Raw genomic sequence first — 24,348 nt, 5'->3', positions numbered from 1 at the left:
AATTAGCCAGGGCGGCAGAGAGGAAAACAGCCTGCATCTCTAATCACTTCTGCTATGTACTAGCTGTGGGACCTTAAACATGCCATCTGGCCTCTGTGGGCCTCACTTTCTTCACCTGTGAAAGAGCAGCAGCCTCCCTACCTCACCTGCTTCCGGGAGCCGTGGAGGGTGAAATTAGCACCCAGGCAGAGTGTGGAGTGGCAGAGCCCCGGGCAGAGGAAAAGCCGTGTGATGGCCTAATCCCAGCACTCAGGGAACTGGAATGAATAAGGTCAGGGCATCCCTCCTGCCTGCTGCCCAGCAGCCTGCCCTGTGTAGGGTTGCACCTATACCCCAAACCTCTCCAGCTCAGGTGCAAATGGCTGTGTCCTCCCCAAGGGGCAGGTGCCCACATTGGGCACTTTTCACCTGAGCTTTGCTGACTTCCATCTGTGAGCCCACATCCCTGAGTAGGAAAACATCAAGGAAAGGCATGGAAAGGGGCAAACGGGAAGAAAAGTCACATCCTGACCCTTTGGCACCCTTAGTCCACCCTGGCCTAGGTTTGAGACCTCACTGGAAGTCAGGATGGGGAGGGCAGGCAGGAGTGAGCACTGTTTTCCAAACTCAGTGATTTTTGAACTTGAGTTCAGTTTGGGATAAGCTTCATTTAGGTATTAATTAAGGCCTCAAACCTGTAGGTCTTCCTGTCTCCCTTTGGGTATTCTTTCTGTATGTGATGCTCTGAATTCAGATCAACCAAAGCATAGAGCAACTAATGCAATATAAATAGTAAGGCAGACTTTTTAAATATTTTTAAAATTTTTATTGATGTGTATTATATGTTCCCATACCATGTAAGCATCCAAAGTGTACAATCAGTGGTTCACAATATCATCATATAGCTGTGCACTTATCATCACAATCTACTTTGTTAGTTTTGTATGCTGTATGGTGGGGTCACTTTTCGTAATTCTCCATGAGTATCCTGTTATTGCAGCACCATTTGTTGAATTTTTTGCCTGTTTGTTTATTTGGGAAGTATTTGTTTATTTGGCCAGGAATCGAACCTGGGTCTCCTGCGTGGCAGGAGAGAATTCTACCAGTGAACTACTCTTACACCCCGTCCCCCTTTTGTGTGTGTGTGTGTGAAAAATAACATGTATACAAAAAGCAATTAATTTCAAAGTACATCATAGCAATTAGTTCTGGAACAAACTTCAGAGTTTGGTATGGGTTACAATTCCACAATTTTACATTTCTACTTCTAGCTACTCTAAGGTGCTGGAGACTAAAAGAAATATCAATATAATGATTCAGCAATCATACTCATTTGTGAAACTCTACTTTCTCCATCCTTGATCTTTCCATCTTTGATCCTTCTTTCACTTTCTAGGGTATTTGGACTATGCCCAATTCTGGCTTTTTCATGTTGGAAGGGGCTGTTGATAATGAGGGGGGGGAGATGGAACTAGTTGATTTTCTGGAGAGGCTGGACCGTCTGCATTTCAGGACTTATCTGGTCCAGGGACCCATCTGAAGGTTGTAGGTTTCTGGAAAGTTACCCTAATGCCTGGAACCTTTGTAGAATCTTATATAACGAGTGAAGCAGACTTAAAAATATATATAACTAAAATGTGTTCCCATTTTAGATACTGTGGATAAAGCCTGTAGATAAAACTTTTACTTAGTTTCTTTCAGATTCAGTGTATTTGACTCAGTATTCATTTATAGGAATTCTCCAAAACATGAGGGGGCATTTTTGGTCTAAAGCTCTGCTGTGTGCTACTATAGCCATTTTGCTGCATATCCCTTAAGACACGTGCAGGACACGTGCACACTGAATTTTTTTTGCATGGGCAGGCATCAGGAATCGAACCCGGGTCTCCGGCATGGCAGGTGAGAATTCTGCCACTAAGCCACCATCGCACCGCACTGGATTATAAAGACAGAATGAAAAAAGGAATGTAAATGTAAAATGACTCAATAATAATTATATAATATTGATTACATGTTGAAATAATATTTTGGATATACTGGGATAAATAAAATATGCTAAAATTAAAAAAAATGTTTGTCACTTCTACTTTCTATTGGGAAAAAAAGAATTTATTTAAACTCACAGCATTTTTTTAACAGCTTTAATTATGCTTTAACTTTAACGAGAGGTCATTTTTGAGACTAAGGAGCTGCAATATATCTAATATAAACATCACAGAGTAAAATTTAAAAAAATAGAAATGCATAAAATTAGATGTCTTTCATATAACACCCATGAAGCTTAAATTTCTCTTTTGATCAAAAGATTTAATTCTCTCTATTAAAACTATTTCTTGGACATCAGAATCCACAGGATACAGTACAATCTGTGACTCTCAAAGTATCGGAGTGATTTATATCACTTTCTGAGACTTCAGTTCATAGTTAATTATGCTCTTAAGCTCCAAAAAAGTTATCTTTCCATTAAACTTTTAGAAATGCTATTTATGAGTATTCTCTTCAAAAAATGGTAGCATTCTGAGCTTTCTAGATTATTGTCTATTTTGTTTCCTCTGCCTTAATTTAAGATTTTGTCTATGCCCTTGCTTTTTTGTTTTTTTTTTTTTTTTTTTGGTCTAAGAAATATATTTTATTTCCCAACATCTCAGAAATATTCACAAAGTGATTTTCTACTCATTCCAGGTATTCCTCAACAAATTTTTATAGCACACTCTGTACCATAAAGTTAAAACTGAACAAATAGTTAGAAAGAAGGTCAAATGTCCTTATAAGTAACATTTTAACAAATCAAACATGCCATCATCCTAAACATGATTTCAAAATGTCTTTAAAATGATCAAAAATAAAAGAGTGCTGACATTAAATGGCATGGTTACACACAGAAGATATAAATAAGTAATTCAGAGCAATCGTTGAAAATGGACAGGACACCACTAACATGTACCTAGATGGATAACCTTTTAACAAATAAAAATAAACGAAGCCTGTGTCAGTGTTCAACTTAGAGAAGAGGTATGGCCGAATACATGCAAATATATTAAAAATAAGTTTCTGGAATCTACACAGAACAAAATTATTTTCAGGGAGATAGGTCCTACCTCGAATATATATTGCAAACTTGTTGTCTTACCTGAAATGATTCTCAGGAGTGTGCTTATTTTTAACTCCAACAAGGGTCTGCAGCTGATCACTCTTAAACAGAGCTGTACAAATTTTGTATTCTGCATTCAATAGTAGGATAACTAAAATAATTGAAATTCAACTCATATCTCTTGAGATTTAATATTTCTCCTTTCTCTTACAGTTAAATATGATGCACAGAGACGTTTAATGTTTTCTCCTTTCTCTTACAGTTAAATATGATGCACAGAAAATATCCAACATAATCTTTTGGACTCATATTTGTTTGCTCTGGGTAATATCTAAATATTTCTTTTTTTTTTTTTTTTTTTACATTCTCTCTTTTTTTTTCTCTTTTGTGAAAAATAACATAGATACAAAAAACAATTAATTTCAAGGCACATCGCAACAATTAGTTGTAGAACAGATTTCAGAGTTTGGTATGGGTTACGATTCCACAATTTTAGGTTTTTATCTCTAGCTGCTCTAAGATACTGGAGATTAAAAGAAATACCAATTTAATGATTCAGCAATCATATTTATTTGTTAAACCCTACCTTCTCTGTATAACTCCACCATCACCTTTGATCTTTCTCCCACTCTTTAGGGGTATTTGAGCTATGTCCTTTGCAGCTTTTTTATGTTGGAAGGGGATGTTGATAATATGGGATAGGGGGATGGAACCAGCTGGTATCCTGGAGAGGCTGGGCCCTCTGCGTTTCAGGACTTATCTGGTCCAGGGACCCATCTGGACTTTGTAGGTTTCTGGAAAGTTACCCTAAGTGCAGGGAACCTTTGTAGAATCTTATATAACAAGTAAGGCGTACATTTTCCCCCCACATTTAAGATGCATGTTTTTATTGAAGTTAAAAAAATGTTTTGTAACCAGACAGAAACATTAAAGTAGACAAGGGTGTTATAATCTGACTATATATTGCATTCTCCATCTTGGTGGATCACTAAAATATAACAAAGGATTTCGCTCCAGGCTAATTTTAAGTTTGTCCAATTAAACCATTATTTGTTATCCTTTGAAAGGTTGCCCCTTAGCTATTTATTGTTTCTTCTTGGAAACATTCATGGTTTATTTTTTATACAGATGTACACATTTGACACAGGACAATAAAAAACGCACAATTATAGCCACAACGCTATTCTAGCTGCACTGTGGTGATTATGTTGTTCAGTCAGTTGTCCATTATATACAGCTGGATTTTTTTAATAGTATCATTTACAGAGGGGCCAAAAGCACTCATCTAAAGGTAAGGGCGCTCGTGTTTAATGTGCAGTTTCCATTGTCCTATGAATGCCAGTAACATGCACACTGGATTTTGAAGACAGCGTTAAAAAAAGGAATGTGAAATGACTGAATAATAATCATATAGTATTGATTACGTGTTGAAATAATTTGGATTACCGGGGTAAGTAAAATATGCTAAAATTAAAAAAAAAATGTCTACCACTTCTACTTCCTATTGGGAAAAAAGAGAGTTTATTTAAACATATGATATAACGTTTTAAATGTCAAAAAGGTGTGAGAAAAGACTGAGATTGTCAGAATTGTCTCCAGGAATACAGAAGCAGGAATTTGGGGGACGCTGGGCTGGTTGCTCCCCCTGTCCTCACCAGTCTTAAACTGCTCCCCAACCTCCCCCTGCCCCCCCTCTGTCAGTTTGAAGGCCTTTTGCTGAGAGTAACAGAGCATCCACTAATCAAGGCTTAAGAGTACTGCATTCATGGCCTCATGTAAGAAATCTGGCGGTCACCTTTTCTCGGATTGGTGGCTCGGTGATGTTACCAGGGACTCAGCCTCTTCCTGTCTTTCTACCCCACCATCCTCTGACACCATATCTTCCCCATGGTCACAAGATGGCTGCCCAGCCCTGCGTGCTCCCCGGGAAGGGGCAAGGGCAATGGGGCCATGTTCCTCACTTACCTCTTTCTTTTGAGGGAGATCATCCACTGCAGACTTTTCTTCCTGTCTCCTAGGCTAGCACTGGGTTGCATGGTTGTAGGGGTTGATCATGAGCCATTCCTTAGGACTGAGTGTGTTGCTGCTGGAGCAAGTTGTGGTTCTCTTAGCAAGGAAGGAGGGGAGAATGCTACTTGATGTACAGCCCACATGGGCTCTATGACTACTTTCTGGTCCCACCAGACTACTTGGATTCCCAACATGACTCTCCTCCTCTCCCTTTTCCTTATCTGTTGAACTTCTTCTCATCCTTCAAGATCCAGTCTGATGCCACCTCCTCTGGGAAGCTTCCCTTGGTTTCTTAACCCCTACTTTGTGCTCCCACAGCCATCTGTCCATCTGAAGGACCACATCCCTAGCTGCCTTGTCAGTTAGCTCTGAGTGTGACTGCCCCTCCAAACTGTCTCCTTCTTCAAAGCAGGAGCCCTTAGCACTCTGGTTAGAAGGGGCAGTGTAAACAAGGGCGTCACTGAGGCAGGAGATTATATGAGGCCTTCTGGGAATGGAGAGGGTCCTGACATGGCTGCAGCAGAAAGAGCAGGCTGGACAGTGATGAAAAAGTGGCTTGAGACCACATCATTTGGTCCTTTGGTACCAGGCTGAGAAGTGCAGTTTTTACTATCTGCAGGAGGGAACCATGGAGGATACATCAGAGCCAAGTCAGGTGAGCCTCTTTCCCCTCGTGGGGAAGCCTGAGGTCTGAGAGAGAGCTCTGGTTCTCTATAGGCCTTATCAGCAGGCCAGAGTCCACCCCCCATCCCTCACCCCCACCAAAGGCACCCTAGAGTTAAAGTGGGGAGGGGTGAGCTGGTGTTGGCTGCTTCCCTCCCACATCCCAAGGGAGGAGACAAAAGCAGTGGCTTGGGCATGTTATTTAACCTTTCCATGCTTTAGTTTCCTCAACCTTAAATTTCCTCAACCATAAACCACCTCATGCAGTTTTGTGAAGATGAAACGAGTTAATACACAAGGCTTAGAACAGTGCTCAATAAATGTTGACTATCTTCAGTATTATTATTACACCACCTGGGGAGGGGTGCCAGTACTGACTTACACTGTTTGGATTAAATGGTGTACAGTCCCTTTTAGTGCCCAAGAGATGCCCAGGAACAAAGGAACCCGGCTGTGTTCACTCCTAGAGAAGTAGTTCCAGGCTGTGACTGCCATGGTCTGCTTCTCTACCTCACATCCTGTAAGCATGAACGAGGAGAGAGGGCCATGAATTTCAAAGCCTACACACTGAGCCTTTGTCGCATTGCTGTCTGGACTCCTGGGTCCCTTGGTTAACGGGCCTATTTGTGGGGTGGGCTGTGATCAGAGCTGCCAACATATTGAGTAGAGCATCTGGAGGGCCTACTACGTGCTGAGCCCTAAGCACGTGGCATGGAGCTGCTTTTCCAGGGTACTTGGCGCATCCACAACCTGTCTCTCTCTCTCGCCCCCGTCTCAGGGTGACTGAATCCCGTCATCTCCACCTGTACATGCCGGCTGGGATGGCATTCATGGCTGCTGTCACCTCCGTGGTCTACTATCACAACATCGAGACCTCCAATTTCCCCAAGCTGCTGATCGGTAGGGAGGGGTCGCGGGAGAGACGGGCAGGTACCTTCATTCATTCCTTCAGATAATGTTTACTGGAGCCCTACTATGTGCCAGGCATTCTTGTGAGTGTTAGAGATTCAGAAGAGAAGAAGAAGTCCTTCTCTTCATGGAGCTTAGAGTCTGGTGGATAAGCCAGATAAAGAATGACGGTAAGATAGCTCAGGTGGATAGATGATAGATAGATAGATAGATAGATAGATAGATAGATAGATAGATAGATAGATAGATAGATAGATAGATAGATAGATAGAAAGAAAGAAATAATAGATGAAGCATCGATGGATGGGCAGATGGGTGGATGGGACAGATAGATGGGATAGATAAATAGATATAGACAGAATCAGTACTAATGATGCTATGGAAAATAAAGCTGGATAAGGGGTAGAAAATGAGGATGTTGCTCTTTATACAGAGTAGTCAGAAAAGGTCTCTGGTAAGAGTGAGTGCCCAGTTATTTGGGGAGAGTATTTTGTGCAAGGGAATAGCAAATGCAGACTTGTCCTGGAGACCAGTGAGGCTAAGCGGAATGGGTGAGGGGGAGAGGGGTGGGAGAGGAAGTCAGGGGCCAGGAGAGGCGCAAGGAAGCTTCCTGGGCTTTGGGCCTGAGTGGCCGGGTGAATGGTGATGCTGATAATTCATACGGCAAGGGCTGTGGAAGGAGCAGGATTTGGAGGGATGGGGAAGAATCAAGTTTTCAGCTTGGGGTGTGTTGAATGTGAAATGTCACTGAGCCAACTCAGGTGTCAAGTGGGCAGTTGGCTAAATGAGTCAGACATTGAGGAGAGAGGTCTGGGCTAGAGAAAGACGTTCAGCAGTCACGGGCTTACAGGTGCCTCTAAAGCTTAGGACTGGAGAGAAGGGAGAGGCCCGAAGATGAGAACCTGTAGCTTGACAAGGTTTAGAAAGAATCAGGGGGACAAAGCTGTCAGAGGAGATGCAGAAGGAGTGCCCACTTAGAGCGTCTGACACTGTGGGGCTGGGTCCCGGGCAGAAATAATAGCAATAACTATCCTGTGTGCCAGGCTCTATGCTAAACTACCTGCAAAGATGGTCTCATTTAATTCTCATAATCATCCTATTAGTGATGATACTATCCCTATTTTACAGGTGTGGACGCTGAAACTCAGAGCAGTAAAATAATAACAGCAAATATTCACTGAGCACATACGTGCCAGGTGCTGTCCTGAACATTTTGGGTGTATTCGCTCATTTAATGCTCAGACCAGCCCTGTGAGGTAGACACCATTATTATTTCCCTTTGCAGATCAGAACACTGAGGCTCAGAGGTTAAGTAACTTACATGAATCCCCCCAGCTGGCCAAGGGGCAGATCCGGGTTTAGATCCCAGAGAATCTGGCACCCAGCCGGCCCTTAACCTTCCTGAGACTGCGTGTCCGAGGGTCCCACATGTGTCCGGTCCTCAGACTGCGGGCTTGTGGCCAAAGGTATCAGTTGGCAGGTCTGCCCCTGCTCTGCCCCATCTGCATGCCTGAGGTCGGGGCTGGACATCTGGCTGTAGGCTGTGTTTTGCATTCAGACGGTGTCATTAAGTCAGGCTGTGATTTTTAGGAGTCACGGCATCTCAGTGACATCTCGAGTCTGGAACTCTCTGTGTTAAACCAGTGACACCACAGCAGCATGAGGCGACAGAGGGTGTTTCCCAATCTAATCAGCAGGCTGCCCTCCCATGTAAGGTGGGGACTGGTCCCCATTGGGATTATCCACGCGATCCCCGTGCCCCATGTGAGTGTGGGGAAGGGACAGGGAGAGCAGGTTGCGAGGGGGAAATATTAAATCAAGACTTCAGAGAGCTGCCCACTCCAAGTGGCTCCTCATCCACAGAGACCCCTCACTAACCACCAGGGGCTGACCGGCTGGTGCCCTGGGAATATCCTCCCTGGACATCTAGCAAGTTCATTTTCTTGTCCCCTGAAAAATATAGAATGTTCTCTCCTTAAAGCACAAATTACTGCACATGAATGGACCAGTCCTTTTCTAAGGGATAAAGACCAATTCTCTGCATTCCCCTTTGTTGGAAATTTTTTACCCCTGTGAGGAGTCTCCAGTGGACCAGAACTTCTAGGCAGTGGGTGTAGGAAGAAGAGACAGCCTTCTGAGAGGCTGTTGTCTAATTGTAGGTTAGGAGTCCTGCAGAAAGGTAAACCATGATATGGCTTATGTTATCCCACAAAAGAACCAGGATCCTGGGACCCAGATAAGGTCAAGGACAAGTTCCAAGAGAAAGTCATGTTGAGCTTAGAACTAAAGGATGGGGAGAGAGAATTACATCTGCAAATGCCCTGGGGCAGGAGGAGCAGAGCTCATTAAAAAATCTGGAGGAACAACAGAGTAGCTAGAGTACAGAGAGCAGATGGCAGCTGGACCGAAGCCATTGAGAGGTTTTAAGCATGATCATATTTATTGCTCTGTGGAGGCAAAGATTGGAGGAGGGGTGAGAGGGGAAGTGGTGGAAACCAGAGAGAAGGCTCTGAAGGTTGTCAGAAGAGAAATGACCCAACCTAGACTCAGGTGGTCCCATCAGGATGGAAAGAGAAGGGTGAATTCAAGATACATAAGAGGGAAAATGGATAATAGATGGTATATGGACAGAGGGAGAGGATGGAGGAGGGTGAGGTAGGGGAAGTAATAGGAATTCAAAGCATTAAACTTACCATGGCTCTTGTGTTGGGCCATTTTCTTATCTTTTTACCGCTTCTCTCAATCAAGCATGGATATAGCGAGATGATAGATCAATAGGTTGATAGATGTATTGATGATCGATCAATAGGTAGATAGATAGAATCCACTGATAGCTTCTGATGTTTACCTGCCCAAGTCTGAGATCTGTAGATAATAAAAATAGTAATAGCTACTGTCCAAAAAGCATCACTGTGCTAACTGATTTCCATACATCTACATCCCCATTTTTTGGATGAAGAAACTGAGGCCTAAGTAGGTTCAATGATTTGCCCACGTTGCCTCACTGTTAAGTCACAGAGGCAGGATCTGAGCTCAGGTGTGTCTGGCTGCAGGGGCCTGGTTCTAAGCACTATATTGTACTGCCTCACAGGGCTGTGACTGTCACTCTGTCTTTGTCCCCCACCCCACCCCAGGCTCCCTGAGGAGCATCAGCATGCTGTCGTGGGCTCATGGACTCATGGACTCTGGATTGGAAGTCTGGGGACCCAGGCCCTTGCCTTCCCACTGTCACTAGCTTGCTGCAAGATTGAATAGGTCACTTCTCTCTGAGCCTCAGAGTTCTCATCTGTAAAATGAAAGGACTTTCATTTCAACCCAAACTCTTGGAGCCCAGAACAGGAACAAGGCCTTATAATTCTGTATAGCTTAATGCAATACCCAGATACATCCCAGACTATGGTGGGCTGATAAATCAAAAGTATTGGTAGAAAAAAATAAAAAAGTTTCGGTAGAGTGCCTTGAGGGACCAAAGGAAAAAATTTAGCTATTGAACCTTCCCTTCTGGGAAACTTCTGGTACCCTCTCAAATATTGGGGACTCCCAAGAAAGTAGGCCAGGCCCTTGATTTTGAGACTTGCTCTTATGAAACTTGTTCCTGTGGTGGAGAAGCTAAGACTACCTATAATGAGGTTGAAGAGCTGCTTCCAGGAGACCTCTTTGGTTGCTCAGATGTAGCCTCTCTTTCTCTCTAAGCCCAACCCTGCAAGAAGATCACTGCCCTCCTCCCTACGTGGGACATGACATCCAGGGTGAAAGTCTCCCTGGCAGTGTGGGACATGACTCCTAGGGATGTGTCTGGCCCTGGCACCATGGGATCGACAATGCCTTTCTGAACAAAAGGGGAAAAAGAAGTATAACAAATAAGGCATCAGTGGCTAAGGGAGTTCAAATGGAGTTGACAAGCTATTCTGAAGGCTGCTCTTATGCAAGCTTCAGCTAGATATTGCTGATTGCCATGGTTTGCCAAACCCCAACCAACATCATTGCTGTTGACTCTTAAAAAGACCTAGGGTTCGAACTGAGACTATAAAAGTTTCAGGCACTGAGTTTATTTTCCTGAAACCTATAACCTCTAGAGGGTTCCTAGGCCAGATGAATCCTGAAACCCAGAGGGACTAGCCTCTCCAAGATCGACTAATCACATCCCCTTATCACATTGTTGACACCCCTTCTCAACATGTAAAAGTTAGACTGGGCATTGCCCAAGATCCCTATAGTCAATCTATAGGTTTAAAAAGGAGAGGGAGGAGTTGTAACAGAGAAAATAGGATTTAACTCTATTGCTAGTTAACATAACATAACAAATGAATCACTCTATTGGTATTTCTTTTAGCCTCCAGTGTTTTGGAGCAGCTAGAAGGAAAAATCTAAAATAGTGGAATGGTAACCCATAACAACTCTGAGGTCTATTCTGTAACTATTTGTTGAAATGTACCTTGCAAATTATTGCTTTTTCTTTGCAAATATGTTATATTTCATAATAAAAAATAATAACATCCAGATACAGGAAAAAAAATGAAAGAGCTGGATTGACTAACCTTGCAGATCTTCCCAGCTTGGAAATTTCCATGAGGAAGTCATTATAGCACAGGGCTCACATGCATGTGCTCCAGTGTTAGGCTCGCCCAGGCTGGGTGACCTTGAATCAGTTACTTAACCTTTCTGACTCAATTCCTTTGTTGGTCAAATTGAGGGGTGACAGCAGTACTTCCCTCATAAGGTTATTATAAGGAATAAGAAAAAATGAGCTAGTGCGTTCAAAGGGCTTTCTTGGCACAATGCCTGCAACCTCAACTCAAGAAACAATTTTCCTACTCTTATTTATTGTTAAGGAAAGTTTGGCTGATCAACTTGTAGGGTTACTGGGGTTTTTGAACCTGCCTCTCACAAATGGTTCAGTGTATGTCCCTCATCTCAAAATGGCACGCTCAGATGTAGTCACACACACGTGTCCCCTTACTCAGAAATGTGCACGCTCACACTCGAAATGTTTGGATGCCCATGCATGCTCACCTCCCTCTCCGACATGCTTGCACACACGTGGGCGTGCGCACACCTGCCCTCCATGCCCTCCTGTTTCTCCTCGGCAGCCCTGCTGGTCTATTGGACCCTGGCCTTCATAACCAAGACCATCAAGTTTGTCAAGTTCTACGAGCACGCCATCGGCTTCTCGCAGCTGCGCTTCTGCCTCACGGGGCTGCTGGTGACACTCTACGGGCTGCTGCTCCTTGTGGAGGTCAATGTCATCAGAGTGAGGGTAAGTGGGACGCCTGCCCACCGACACCTTCTGGCCCCTCCTGCCCCGGGACAGGGTATGGGCCCCCATCCTGCCCATTAGCCCTGCCCGGAAAAGCCGCCTTCCTTTACACCTCCCACAAAGGGACAGCGGGAGCGGTCTGGGGAGAGACAGCACAGCCGCCCCCAGCCGCCCTCCACCCCAGGCTCCCGGATGGGGAGGAGAGGGACAGGATGTGCTGGCTGCGATTGCAGGGTTCTGAGTTTAATCCCATAGAGAAAAAGGAAAAGCTTCAGGTACCCAATTTCTCCAGTTGTTTTGTGTTTTATTATTTTTTTTGGTGGGGGGGAGGGCTTATTTTTGTTTTAATTTATTCATATAGTCACAGGTGCACACACAAGAGTACGCCTGAGGGCATGTGTGTCCTTTGTTTTGTTATCCTTTGTGCTTGCCCTCCCCCCATCTCAGATTTGCCCCTCCCCAGCCCCCACCCCCACCTCCCCAGGTGACCCAGATTATCAACCTAATATGTCTCATTCTATGCTTCATTTGTATATAACGCTATGCAAATCTATCGAAAAGATATTTGTTCAAGTTGTTTTGCTCCATTCATATAAATAATTATACTGTTTGCACCCCCTCAGTTTTGGTTTATGAAACTGGGATCATACCATGCACCATTTTCTACACCTTGCTTTTCTCACCCAAAAAATATCGCTCGGGTCTCCCTCCAGCTCGCCTGGCATGGCTCTAACTCAGGCTTCTTCATGGCTGCACCACATTCCATCATGTGGATGAGTCTTTATTTTATTCAGTCATCACCCTATTGATGGGCATTCACTTTGTTGTCAAGTTTTTGCCTTCATAAATAACGCTATATTAAACATACATATGTCTTTATGTGTTGCTGCTTTTATTTCTGTGGGAGAGATTCCAAGGAGTGGGCCAAAAGGTCTGCATTTTTTATTGTCATCTATGTGCATATCACCTTCCAAAAAGGTCGTCATCTACTAGCAATAAATGAGGGCGCCCTCTCCCCATCTCCCAGCCGCAGTGGTGATTCTATCTATTTAATTTTGGCCGGTCTGATAAGTATAAGCGCTACTTTAATTTGCATTTCTCGAGCTCCTCTGCTTTTAGTTGGTGACTCACAGGGCACAAAGCCCTTTCACATTCCCTGCCGCCGCTGACCCTCACAGCAACCCTGAAAAGTATCACCCACTTTTTAGATGAGGACACTTGTCTAAAGTAAGTGTAAAAGGCACAATTTGGAGGGCACCCCTGCAAGAAACACGGCGCTGTTCTCGGATCTCGAGAGTGCTGGATGTGGGAGAGGCCTGCCCTTCCCCAGCCCGACTGGAAGAGCAGCCCGAGGGATTCAGAGTAGACTTCCATGAATAGTTACAGAGTCAGAAGGCCCTGCTGCTGGTGACCAGGAGATATTGGAATATCCCTTTCTTGACCTTAACTGATAGAGGTCAAGGTGGGACATCGCAAGCCCAATCCTTGCCAGGATGGGGAAGGGGTGCTGGGAAGTTGCATTTACCATCCTTGGTGACCCATGTGCCCCCCAGAGATACATCTTCTTCAAGACGCCGAGGGAGGTGAAGCCCCCCGAGGACCTGCAGGATCTGGGGGTGCGCTTCCTGCAGCCCTTCGTGAACCTGCTGTCCAAGGGCACCTACTGGTGGATGAACGCCTTCATCAAGACCGCCCACAAGAAGCCCATTGACCTCCGCGCCATCGGGAAGCTGCCCATTGCCATGAGGGCTCTCACCAACTACCAGCGGCTCTGCAGTGCCTTCGACGCCCAGGCGGTCAGTGGGGCCATGGCCACACCTTCCATTCTCTGTCCTCCAGTTAAGAGTCACAGACAAGGACCTCAGAAGGCATCAAGTCAAACCCCTGGTGGGGCAAGTGGGGAAACTGAGGTCCAGTGAGAGGAAGGGACTTATCCAAAATCACACAGTTTAGGCCAGCTGGTCCAACACCCCCATTGACCAGATAAGGAAACTGAGGCCGTGGAAAGGGAAACGACCCCACTGGACTCCTCCATCCCCTGTGCCCTTCCAGCAGGAGTTCAGTTACTCTAAAGATGGGAATTCGCACAAAATGTGGAGGGTATTAGCCATGATCCTTACAATAACCCTGTGAATTGAGACAGTCATGGGTCTCCCCATATCACTGAGGAGGAAGCTGAGGCCCTGAGAAAGGATATGATCTGCTCAAGTCTGGCTCACTGGACTCCCAATACAGTGCTCCTTCCACTGCCTCTGCCCTAGCACCCGGAGAGACACAGAGGCAGACATGGTGGCAAACAGTAATGACTGAGTGTGACACATGCCACTACCTCTCACTCCCTTATTACAGTGTTGTGCTGTTCTGCACACAGCCTCTAACCCGTTATGTGATTTGATCAATCATGTACCCCTCTGGCCTCAGTTTCCCCATCTGAACCAAGTTGGCATTGATAGAGCCAGTGATTTCTTTCTGGAGTTTGCATGTTTGCAGCAGATTTGGTCACTGGGTTTCTGCAGGCAGCAAGAGCCAGGGGATTCCTGGGAGGCGGGGTCCTGCTGTGAATGGACTCTCAGCCAGGCTGACCTGGCAATGGGTCTCTCTGGGCAGCGGAAGGATGCACAGAACACACAGGGTGCCCCGGCCATCTGGCAGGCACTGTGCTGCGCCTTTGGGAGACGCCTGGTCCTAAGCAGCACTTTCCGCATCTTGGCTGACCTGCTGGGCTTTGCCGGGCCACTGTGCATCTTCGGAATTGTGGACCACCTTGGAAAGGAGAATCGTGTCTTCCAGCCCAAGGTAGGCTGCTGGAGGGATAGGGCAGGGTACCCCTGGAGGGTTTTCATTCACGCATCAGAGTATGCAAGAGGCCAGTGTATGTGAGCTGGGGCTGCACAGGGGTAATTTCTCACACCTTCCAGAGGGTGCTTTGCATCTGGTCAAAAGAAATGCCAAGAGGTGAACTTGTACCCCAATTGATTTTATGGTGCTGTTTTCTCTTCACCACCCTATCACCAATGTAATATCTCTTCTGGTGGTTTAGTTATTCAGCAGACTGCAGGAAATGGATTTGTTTACCCAATTTCTAGAGAGTCTATGATTTGTTGAATATGGTGGGTTTTCTTTTTTCATGTCAACTTAATATCCTCTAAATGATTTTTCAGGGGTACTGTCTTTTTTATCCACAGCACTCTTACCAGTTAGGATTAAGAGTAATCCTAGTAGGTTGGCTAGGAGTAAGAGAAAACCCACAGCAACGGTGACTTGAATATAAATATTGATTTCTATTTCACATAAATAAATCTCAAAAGTAAGCTATGTAAGGCTGGTATGGTGGCTCCATGACCTCTATCTTGTTTCTCCATCATCCTTAGCACAGAGCTTTATACCTCATCATCCAAAATGGCTGCTTAAGCTCCAGCCATCAAGACAACATTTTCAGCCAGCAAGAAAGTGGAAGGAATACCCACATCCCATTGGCCAGAAATTAATCATGTAATTACACTCAGGCGCAAAGGAGGCTGGGAAATGTAATCTTACTCTAGGCAGTCATATACACAACTAATAAGCAGGGATTCTGTACTGAGGAAGAAGATAGGGAAACATCCTAGAAAACAATTGGAACTCTGCCTTAGCCACTCTCCTGGCTTTTTGTACATAGTAGAGGATCAGTAACTATTTATTGTTTTAGCTTCAAGTGGACTGAGTCAAGTTGAGGTATGTTGAGTGAAATAGAAATGGAATGATCTGGTTGAGTTGATTATCATAAAGCCCTGGGATAAATTCCATTAAGGACAGCCCCAGAGATCCTGTGGCTAATGAGAGTAGTTACCACGGGTATGGATATGGAGCTGGTGTCTGTGCTGGGGTTGGGGACTGATTCCAGAAAAGGAATCTGTTCTCTGGTCTTTGTGGGGAAGAGGGCAAACACTGCTCATGAAACAGCTTGAGATTTTAGTGCTGGTGCTCAGACAACAGAGGAACAGAAGGGTCCCTAGAGAGCTCACAGCTTTGACCCTTGAATTTTCTCCTCACTAAAAAGACAGGGATCTGCAGTCTCTCTGACTCCTTCAGATATAGTTGGCAGCAAAGGAGAGAGAAGTCAGGAGATCTGGCTGCAGCCCTAGCACTGCCACTAATTTGCAAATGGCTTCAGCTCTCTGGGTTCGTGTTCAGGGTCCTGCAGTGACACATTAGGGGGAGACAGGGAAGCAGGGACAGAGGAACCTCAGCGGGTAGGGCTTTCCATTAAAAATTATTTTTTAAAGAAGGGCTCATATGTGGAAGACCCAGGTTCGATTTCCAGACCATGCACCACCACCCCGCCACAAAAAAAGGGCTCGTGGCATAAATACATCTGAAATCCATTGGATTAGATGATACCCAGTGGCCTTTCCAGCTCTAAAGATTCTACAAACTGAAATCTGTTGGACAAAAGAGGGTTTCTGAGGGTTTATTTTCCCCTGCTTGCAGCAAAAACACCCGTTCAGGGAGAAGACCTTTTTTCTTTCACCTGTTCCTTTGCTGTCACTTGGCTTTAGGTAGTCACAAAATGATAAATGTCTCACCCCTGATAAGACTCAGTGTCTGATTTTCCCAGCGAGGACGTCATTATAATCTCTTAACCACAAACAGGCAGTCCAAAGATGTTGCAGAGAATTAGCAATTAGGGATCTTAATAATTGATGGCACCCCGTTGTGTAATACTATTCATCTGGTGGCCTCCAAACTTGCAGATAGCAGTTAATCCTCAGGAGGTTTATATTAATTTTTTTCTGGGGATGTAATTGATCTTCTGCGCAGTCTTGGTCAAGAATATGAAGCTGTCCAATCCATTTGTTCTGATTTATTCTGCAAATGTTTATTGAACCTTACTGCGTGCCAGGCCTGAGTTGGGATACAGAGGCCATGATTATGACAAAGAGTATTAAACAGTAATAACTACTTATTGACTGATTATTACATCGCTGGCTTGTACAAGAGTTATCCATGCATTATCTCAGTTAATCCCTAAAACAAGCCTTTGGCATAGACTTTTTTTTTAAACAAACTTAATGAATTATCATTTTCATAGCATACTATTCATGAGGTAGATAGTCTTACTTCTGTTTTACAGATAAGGAATTTGAGGCTCAGAGAGGTTGTGTAACTTTCCCCTAATGAGTGACAGAGTCAGGATTTGAACTCAAGTCTCTTTTCACTCTGTAGTCTGGCCTCTTAAAAGCATGATATTAAATTATTATTATTATCAAGTCATCACCTCTGGCTCCAAGGTATGTGAAATGCAGTGGAAGAGGGAGTAGTTCAAATAAAATATTTTTATACAATGTGTTGAAAAACTACTATTTGGAGGTACATCCAAGGAACTGCAGAAAGAGAGAGTGACCAACTCGGCCAATGGTCATAGAAAGATTTAGAGAGGAGGGGGTATTTGATGGGGCCTTGACAGATGAGTAGGAGTTGGCCAGGCTGGAATCAGCAGATTTCTTGTTCAATTGAGAATGTGAAGACTCTTTTTTATCTATTTAAACTTTTATGGCTTTTGAGGCCTTCTCTGGCTTTAGCCTCTGAACTTTACCTGGCTGAAAAAGAGAGGACAGGGGACTGCTTTTCTTGTCCAAAAAGAATGTCATCTTCACCTTTAATCTAGCCACAGGAGACCTCAGAATACCCTACTTTGACAATAGCATAGCAACAGGGAGCCAGTTGTTAATATTGCAGAGTACTGACATAGGCCAGAGCCCTTATCCTCTTGTCTACATCATTCTCTTCCTGTATTTTCCAAAATCTTTGTGGAAGTCTCTTGAGGATAAGGCTCTGAGGCAAGATGTGTCAAAAAGGAAGTGAGAACAACACTCAGAATTTTAGCTTATCTGAACATTAGCTTTGTTATCTTTGTTTTTGTTTATTTACAGACAAGTCCTAGGATTTATCGCCTTCTCTTTGGGATGCTCTTGTCCCACTTGTCAGCACATAAATCCCTGAACCAGATGGCCCTTGCCTCGGTGGCGTGGCGACAGGCCTTATCAGATTTAGTATTTGTTCCCTGTAGCCAAGCATAATCAGCAAGTTACAGACAGAAACGAGAATTGAAAGTAAATATAGACTCTAGTGTCCGTGACAAAGAATCCTTGATCATGTCGTTGCCTGGGATTTGGCTTAATTCTCATTTGGGGTTCTGAGCCCAGAAAATGGAAGACAGGGAAGATTTACCGAGGTCATTTGGTCCATCCTCCTGCCTCCCAGCAGCTAGTCTTTACCCAGCTGAAGAAATGGGTTTTTTGGTCATGACCCCAAAGGAAGCTCCCGAGCTGCCCGTTGCAGTGTCTAACAGCCAACCCGGCGAGGAAGCCCTTCTTTCTGCCCAACCTGAATCTGACCTCCTGCATCCGTGCAGCCAGGCACCCATCGATCACTTCACGATCAGTGGCCGGCCCGTCCTCTCTTCCCTTTCCAGGACGCTCACACTTGGCAAGAAACACAGCACCCATGATGTCCACAAGGACGAATATTTTTATTTCTTCTTTAATTACTGGAAGTGTCTTTGGCCTGCCAGGTCTTTGATGCCCTATCCCTGCCACTCCCAAGGGTAGGCACAAAGAGGGTTCCAGCTCCTTCCAGCCCCTCTCACGCCCCCACACCCAACCTCAATCTGTCCCCTGCCATGGGTTGCCAGGGATCTATGCTGGAGGGGAAGAGGTTTGGATTCATCCGGAACTGTTGGCATCCAAAAGCTGCCAGCGTTACTCTAAACTCCCAGCTGAGCCAGGGAAATTAAAAATCAGACTGGGTTTGATCTAAGAGCTAAATATGCGAATGGCCTCTATGCCTCTGTGAAAAAATGTGTGTAGGTTTGTGGGTGTAGTATGTATTTGTGAAGGAGTTCTCCTGGGAACTGCTTATGAATCTATGTGTGTGTGTCCTTGTGTTTGTCCCAGGGCGTCTCAGTGTGTCTTTTACTGTGTGTATCTGTGTCCCTGTTCGGGTGCCTGTATCTGTGGCTGTCACCATGGGTAACTTTGTGGATGTAAATGCATTCTTGTTTCTGTGACTTTGAGATGTCAGTATGTGTACTGGCCTCCTCACGACGGTGTCCATGCAACCTCTGTGGCCCAGGGCACCCTCTGCACTTCCCTATCTATTCTCAGCTGTCAAGATTTGGCTGAAAGATCACCTCCTCTGGGAAGTCTTCCCCTGCTTGAATTAGATGCCCCTCCTCCGTGCTCCCTTTGCAATTTAGGCCTCCGCCCTTGAGGCATGCCCTGTTTCTTTCCTGGCACTCGACCTTGAGCCCCTAAGACCATAACTATCTTGTCTGACCTCTGTGTGCCAGCTCCCAGCTCAGTGCCAGACATCCAGGAGGTACAGAGGAAATGTTTCTTTAATTAATAATGCAGAAGCTACTGCATACTAAATATTTTTTAATCTGCACTGTTACACTGAATTCTCACAAGAACCATTGGAAGTAGAGACTCTTATGCTCTCATTTTGCAGATGAGGAAACTGAGGCTCAGATAGGTTGAGGTACTTATCTGAGGCCACAACAGCTATTATATGATAAGGTGGGACTTGAACTCAGATATAACAGACCTCAAAGCCCAGGCTCTTAACCACCAGGTCAAATGGTCTTGGATAGATGAATGGATGTGTTGGGTGGCAGGTGGTCAAAGATACCTACAGGTGTCTTAATCCAGGGCCTCCCAGGGCTGGGCCTATGGGTAGCTCACCTTTTGGGCCCTGCCACAGATACGAAGCAGTATCCCAAGTGATCTTCCCTCCCTTAAGCTCCTGAGAACAGGGGAGCGTGGCCTTTCTACTCACACCTCTGGCCAGGCAGGGACAGCAGGGGTCAGAACTATAGGGTGATGAGTCCTGGGTCCTTGACCTACATTTGTAACTTGCTCTGTGTGCCATTGGCCAGTCACTTACATTCTGCAGGCCTTGGTGGTCTCACCTGCAAAATGGGGAAATGTGTATTAACATCTACTGAAAGTAGATAGGGTGTGACAATAACATGCATTTATTAATTCGACTAATATTTATTGAGCATCTTCTGTGCCACGGGCACTGGAGAAACCCCTAGAAACGAACAGAATTTCTTCTTCCTGAGAGCTTGTGAAAATGCAAGACTAGAACAACCCATCTTCCAAAACATTGACCTGCCAAGTGTCGAATTGCAAGGCGTTGGCCTTTTCTCTCCTATCATGACGCCTTCAGGGTGCTGGGCAATAGCTAGTGCCCATATGCCTGTCCCTGACTTCCCAGAGCCCTCTTCTTCTTGTTGGGAAGTCTACTACCCACTTAATCAAAACTTAACTATCCCAAGTTTCATCCCTTCTAAATTAACTATCTCACTGAAGATTGATCCAGTAATGACTCATTCCTGCAGGGAGATTTTCATGTTAACAGGTCATAAAATTTATGATCCTAAAGAAATAGAGTATCTGACCCTAGGGCGTGGCGCAGTGATTGGGGTGTGTGTGTGTGTGTATGTGTCAACCTATTACCTCTAGAGCTGCAAAGAGAGAATTTGTTGCCTTGTTGAAAAAGTACTGTAGGATGATGATCATGCAACTATGTGATGATGTTAAGAATTACTGATTGCATATGTAGAATGGAATGATTTCTAAATGTTGTGTTAATTTCTTTTTTTTCTTTAATTAATAAAAAAAAACTGAAAAAAAAGTACTGTAGGTGCATCTCTCCCTTGAGCATGCCTATGCTCACCCCTCAAGTGAATGTTTTTTTTCTTTCCAATAAATTTTTCTCACTTGCTTATTTTTTAAAAAATGTACTTGCATACATACTGAGAAGTACATTTAACAAATACCACCCATAGACCAAACAGCATATGTGATCAGTGGATTTTTCCAGCCCTCATGCTCCAGCCTGCTTTCTGATCATTGTAACACAGCACCCACGTGGGCTGGCATGCTGCGTGATGTTTCATGCTACCAGATAGCTTTCAGGATGGTTCATGTTCTTGGGTGCATATGTTGCCCTGAGTATCGTTACATACCTAACCACTCCCTGAGGCTGGATATTCACATGGATTTCCCACCCTCCCCCTTCTCTAACTTGGAGATATAAATGTCTTTTTGCATATAACCATTTCCTTGTGTTAAATGATCTCCTTCAGAATAAACTCCCAGAACGTGTTTTGTTGCTTTATAAAAAAAAAAAGGATTCCTTCTCCAGAGCTAGGTCTCTGCAGAGCAGGGTAGGAGGGAAGAACTCCAGGGCATTGCAACAGGACCAGATTTCCCTAAGTGACAGGCCCATAATCTTGACCCAGAACCAGTTGAGTGAACCTGATTCTATCCTGACAAATCACGAGCCGGTAGCTGTTGATGGGGAGACCAAAGGCCAAAGGGCTGGGTGAGGTCTGGGGAGCGGGTCTGGGATGGGGGCTTTGGTATCCCACAGGCACACGCTCCCACGTTCTCCCCTTCCTGGCGTGTGACCTTGAGCTGTCCCCTTACCCATGCTTAGCCTTCATTTGCGCTTGTATAAAATGGAGCCAGTGCGGGACCCGTCTCACTAGAGGTTTAGAGTTCTGTGCCTGACCAGTGTTGTCTCCTGCCCCTTCCTCCATGTAAGGTCAGATCTCTCCCCTGCAGCCTAATTTCCAGTCCCATATTGCTGCCTGCAATGTTGTCTCCATCCCCTACTCCCTGCTCCCTCTGCTACAGATACACTGGGACAAATGGGACAGAGTGCCAAAGCCTTCGAGCCTCTCTCAGGGGTCTCCCTGCATCTGCTTCCTGCTGTCCCCAAGTGTGGGAGACCCCTGTCCCACACAGCAAGTGAGAAATGGTTGTAAGCAGGACCAGACAGCTCCAGAGGGCAGTGAGGTCTGGTTTAGGGGGTCCCCTGTTACACCGAGGGGTGAGGTCTTTTCTACCATCACAGGATCCAGGAACTTTGAACTCCGGGGAAAGGATTCCTCCCCAAGGCCCTCCGCTCTCAGCCTGACCCTGAAACATGACCCCTGGCTCCTTCTCTTCACTTTGTTCCCAGGGCTCTTTCCCCTGCAGCAGCTCCCATACCCCCCCCCCCCCCCCCCAAATAGCTTTGCAGAGTTCAGGGCAGAGCCTCAGGAAGGGGAGAGCTATGTCTTCATGGAAATGTTGCTGTGGCTCTGCTGGCGAGTGATGGACTTATCAAGATCAAAGTTTTCCTGGGAGCTGTTGATGCCGAATTTGGAAACAGACATGCTGTTGATCCCTGATATCTTTAGCAACAGAACCAAAACGTTTGTTTTTCCCACTGATTGTCATCTGCGCTCTTGCTAGGACTGCAGTAAGAGGACTGTACCTTCAATTTAAGAGCAAGTCCTGGGGAGCCCAAAAAGTGGGGGCTTGGGTCCGAAATCATTTTAGTCTGTTGTCAGCGACACGTGCCCATCTCTCACTTGGGCCCTGGGCAGTGTCAACATTTTCCACTGGTCTTTTCTGCCCTGTAATCACTACGGAGAAAATGGTTGGCAAGTACGGGACAAGGCCTCCACTGCTCCTGTTTTTGTAGTAGAGAAATAGAGAGCACACATGGAGGGATTTATTCTGCAGTTCTGGTTTTGGCTGCTCTGTGATTCACTCTATTTATTCTTGTTCCATTCAGAGAGAGCTCCCCGGGCCTGGTGACCACAGTGCTGGGAGTCATATTTATGGGCTTTAAGGTTAAAATTGGGGCCCATTCTGCTCCCCCAAATGGGAAGATGGAGAGGGTCTAAGCAACCCTCCCCTGTAGTTAGAGGAATGTTTAGTTGGATTCATCCAACTGATTTCCACTCATAAACAATTGTACAAATCTTTGCAAATGTACAGTCCTGTAATAATCATGGCCATTAAAGCACAGCAGCATGCACTAATGATGGTCATTTTCTGCAATGACAGCCACCTCCGAACTTCTCTTTCCAACAGACACAATTTCTCGGTGTTTACTTTGTCTCATCCCAAGAGTTCCTTGCAAATGCCTACGTCTTAGCCGTGCTTCTGTTCCTTGCCCTCCTACTGCAAAGGACATTCCTGCAAGCATCCTACTACGTTGCCATTGAAACCGGAATAAACTTGAGAGGGGCAATACAGGTACTTGGACCATTATTTTGTCATTTCACAGCAAGAACCATGTTATTCATCCCCATGGGCATGCAATAATGATACTCTGTAAATTCCTTCTATTGACAAGGCCATGTGGGATAGTAGAAGCACTTTGGGCTGAAATCTGGTTCTGCCCTCTAGTGGTCATGTGACCGTGGGCGAGGCGAGGCCTTTCTCTTTGTCTCGCTCTTCTTGGTAAAGTGGGAGCCTTGGTCTAGGTCTGAGATAGCAAGGGCTCGACCCTCGGGCTTCCACCTTCTCCAGCCTTGAATGGGACTGATGTCACTAATTGATCACCATGGTCTTTACTACTGAGTGCCGATGTAGCCTCAGAATCCTTTTCCATAGTGTTCCAGGTTCTGCTACCAAGCATTCTTCTCTGGGAAAAAGAAGAGTGAGACAAAGAGAGGGAGGGAGGGAGGGAGGGAGGGAGGATGGAAGGAAGGAAGGAAGGAAGGAAGGAAGGAAGGAAGGAAGGAAGGAAGGAAGGAAGGAAGGAAGGAAGGAAGGAAGGAAGGAAGGAAGGAGGGAGGGAGGAGGGAAGGAAGGGAGGGAGGGAGAGAGGGAGGGAGGGAGGGAAGGAGGGAGGGAGGAAGGAAGGAAGGAAGGAAGGAAAGACGGAAAGAAAGAAAGAAAGAAAGAAAGGGTTAGATAGCCTCTGAGATCTATCTGAGCTCTTAAATCTTGGGGCCCTAATGAGAGAGAACTGATCTGATCATTGGGTCTGAGCTCTCACGCCTGCCTTCTATGGCTTCATTTTTAGAGTTTGGTTGGAAGGGTGCTCAGAGTCAGAGGAAATTTGGGGCCCCTTTGGGGAATGTGGTCATGGCAACATTCTAAGTCCTGATGTTTTCATGAGCATTTTGGTTCAGCTGTTGGAATAGACAGACCCGATAGGATAGTGGTTTAAATATGGTAGATGTTTATTTATTTTTCATATCGAGTCAGGGCTGGGAGCTACACAGGCATCAGACCCAGGCTCCTTTTATAATATTGCTCTGCTAACCTGCTCATGTGACTTTTACCTCATGGTCTGCTATGGCTATTGAAACAGCCACTATCATGTTCACATTTAAGCCAGTAAGAAGAAAGAAGGAACAGTGGAGGGAATGCCATTTCCTTTTAAGGCCATCATGCAGAAGTTGCACATATCACTTCTTCTTCTTCTACCCACTGTTGAGAAATTAGCCACATAATCATACCTAGAGAGCTGGAAAATGTAGTCTTTATTCCTTTTTTTTTTTTCAGTGTTTTAACATAATTGTATTACGGTTAGGTAGTATTGTGCTGTAGTCTTTATTCTTGATAACCATATATCCCATGATAGAAATTCTTGTGAAAAG

At 45.1% G+C, this 24,348-nt stretch overlaps 1 protein-coding gene across 2 annotated transcripts in view; it reads left to right on the top strand.

Annotated features, from left to right (window-relative positions):
- The window catches only part of ABCC8 (ATP binding cassette subfamily C member 8), an 82,057-nt gene that overhangs the window by 4,536 nt on the left and 53,173 nt on the right, over positions 1–24,348 (top strand). For both annotated transcript variants that reach the window (XM_077114138.1, XM_077114137.1), the window contains exons 3-7: positions 6,522–6,643; positions 11,743–11,909; positions 13,463–13,705; positions 14,517–14,705; positions 22,829–22,993. In XM_077114138.1, coding sequence (XP_076970253.1) covers positions 6,522–6,643; positions 11,743–11,909; positions 13,463–13,705; positions 14,517–14,705; positions 22,829–22,993 — 886 coding nt within the window. The remainder of the gene's footprint in view (positions 1–6,521; positions 6,644–11,742; positions 11,910–13,462; positions 13,706–14,516; positions 14,706–22,828; positions 22,994–24,348) is intronic.

This window comes from Tamandua tetradactyla, chromosome 8 (genome assembly GCF_023851605.1).
Source record: "Tamandua tetradactyla isolate mTamTet1 chromosome 8, mTamTet1.pri, whole genome shotgun sequence".
Classification (NCBI taxonomy): domain Eukaryota; kingdom Metazoa; phylum Chordata; class Mammalia; order Pilosa; family Myrmecophagidae; genus Tamandua; species Tamandua tetradactyla.
The sequence above is the reverse complement of the archived record's forward strand: the minus strand, read 5'-3'. Positions and strand labels throughout refer to the sequence as shown.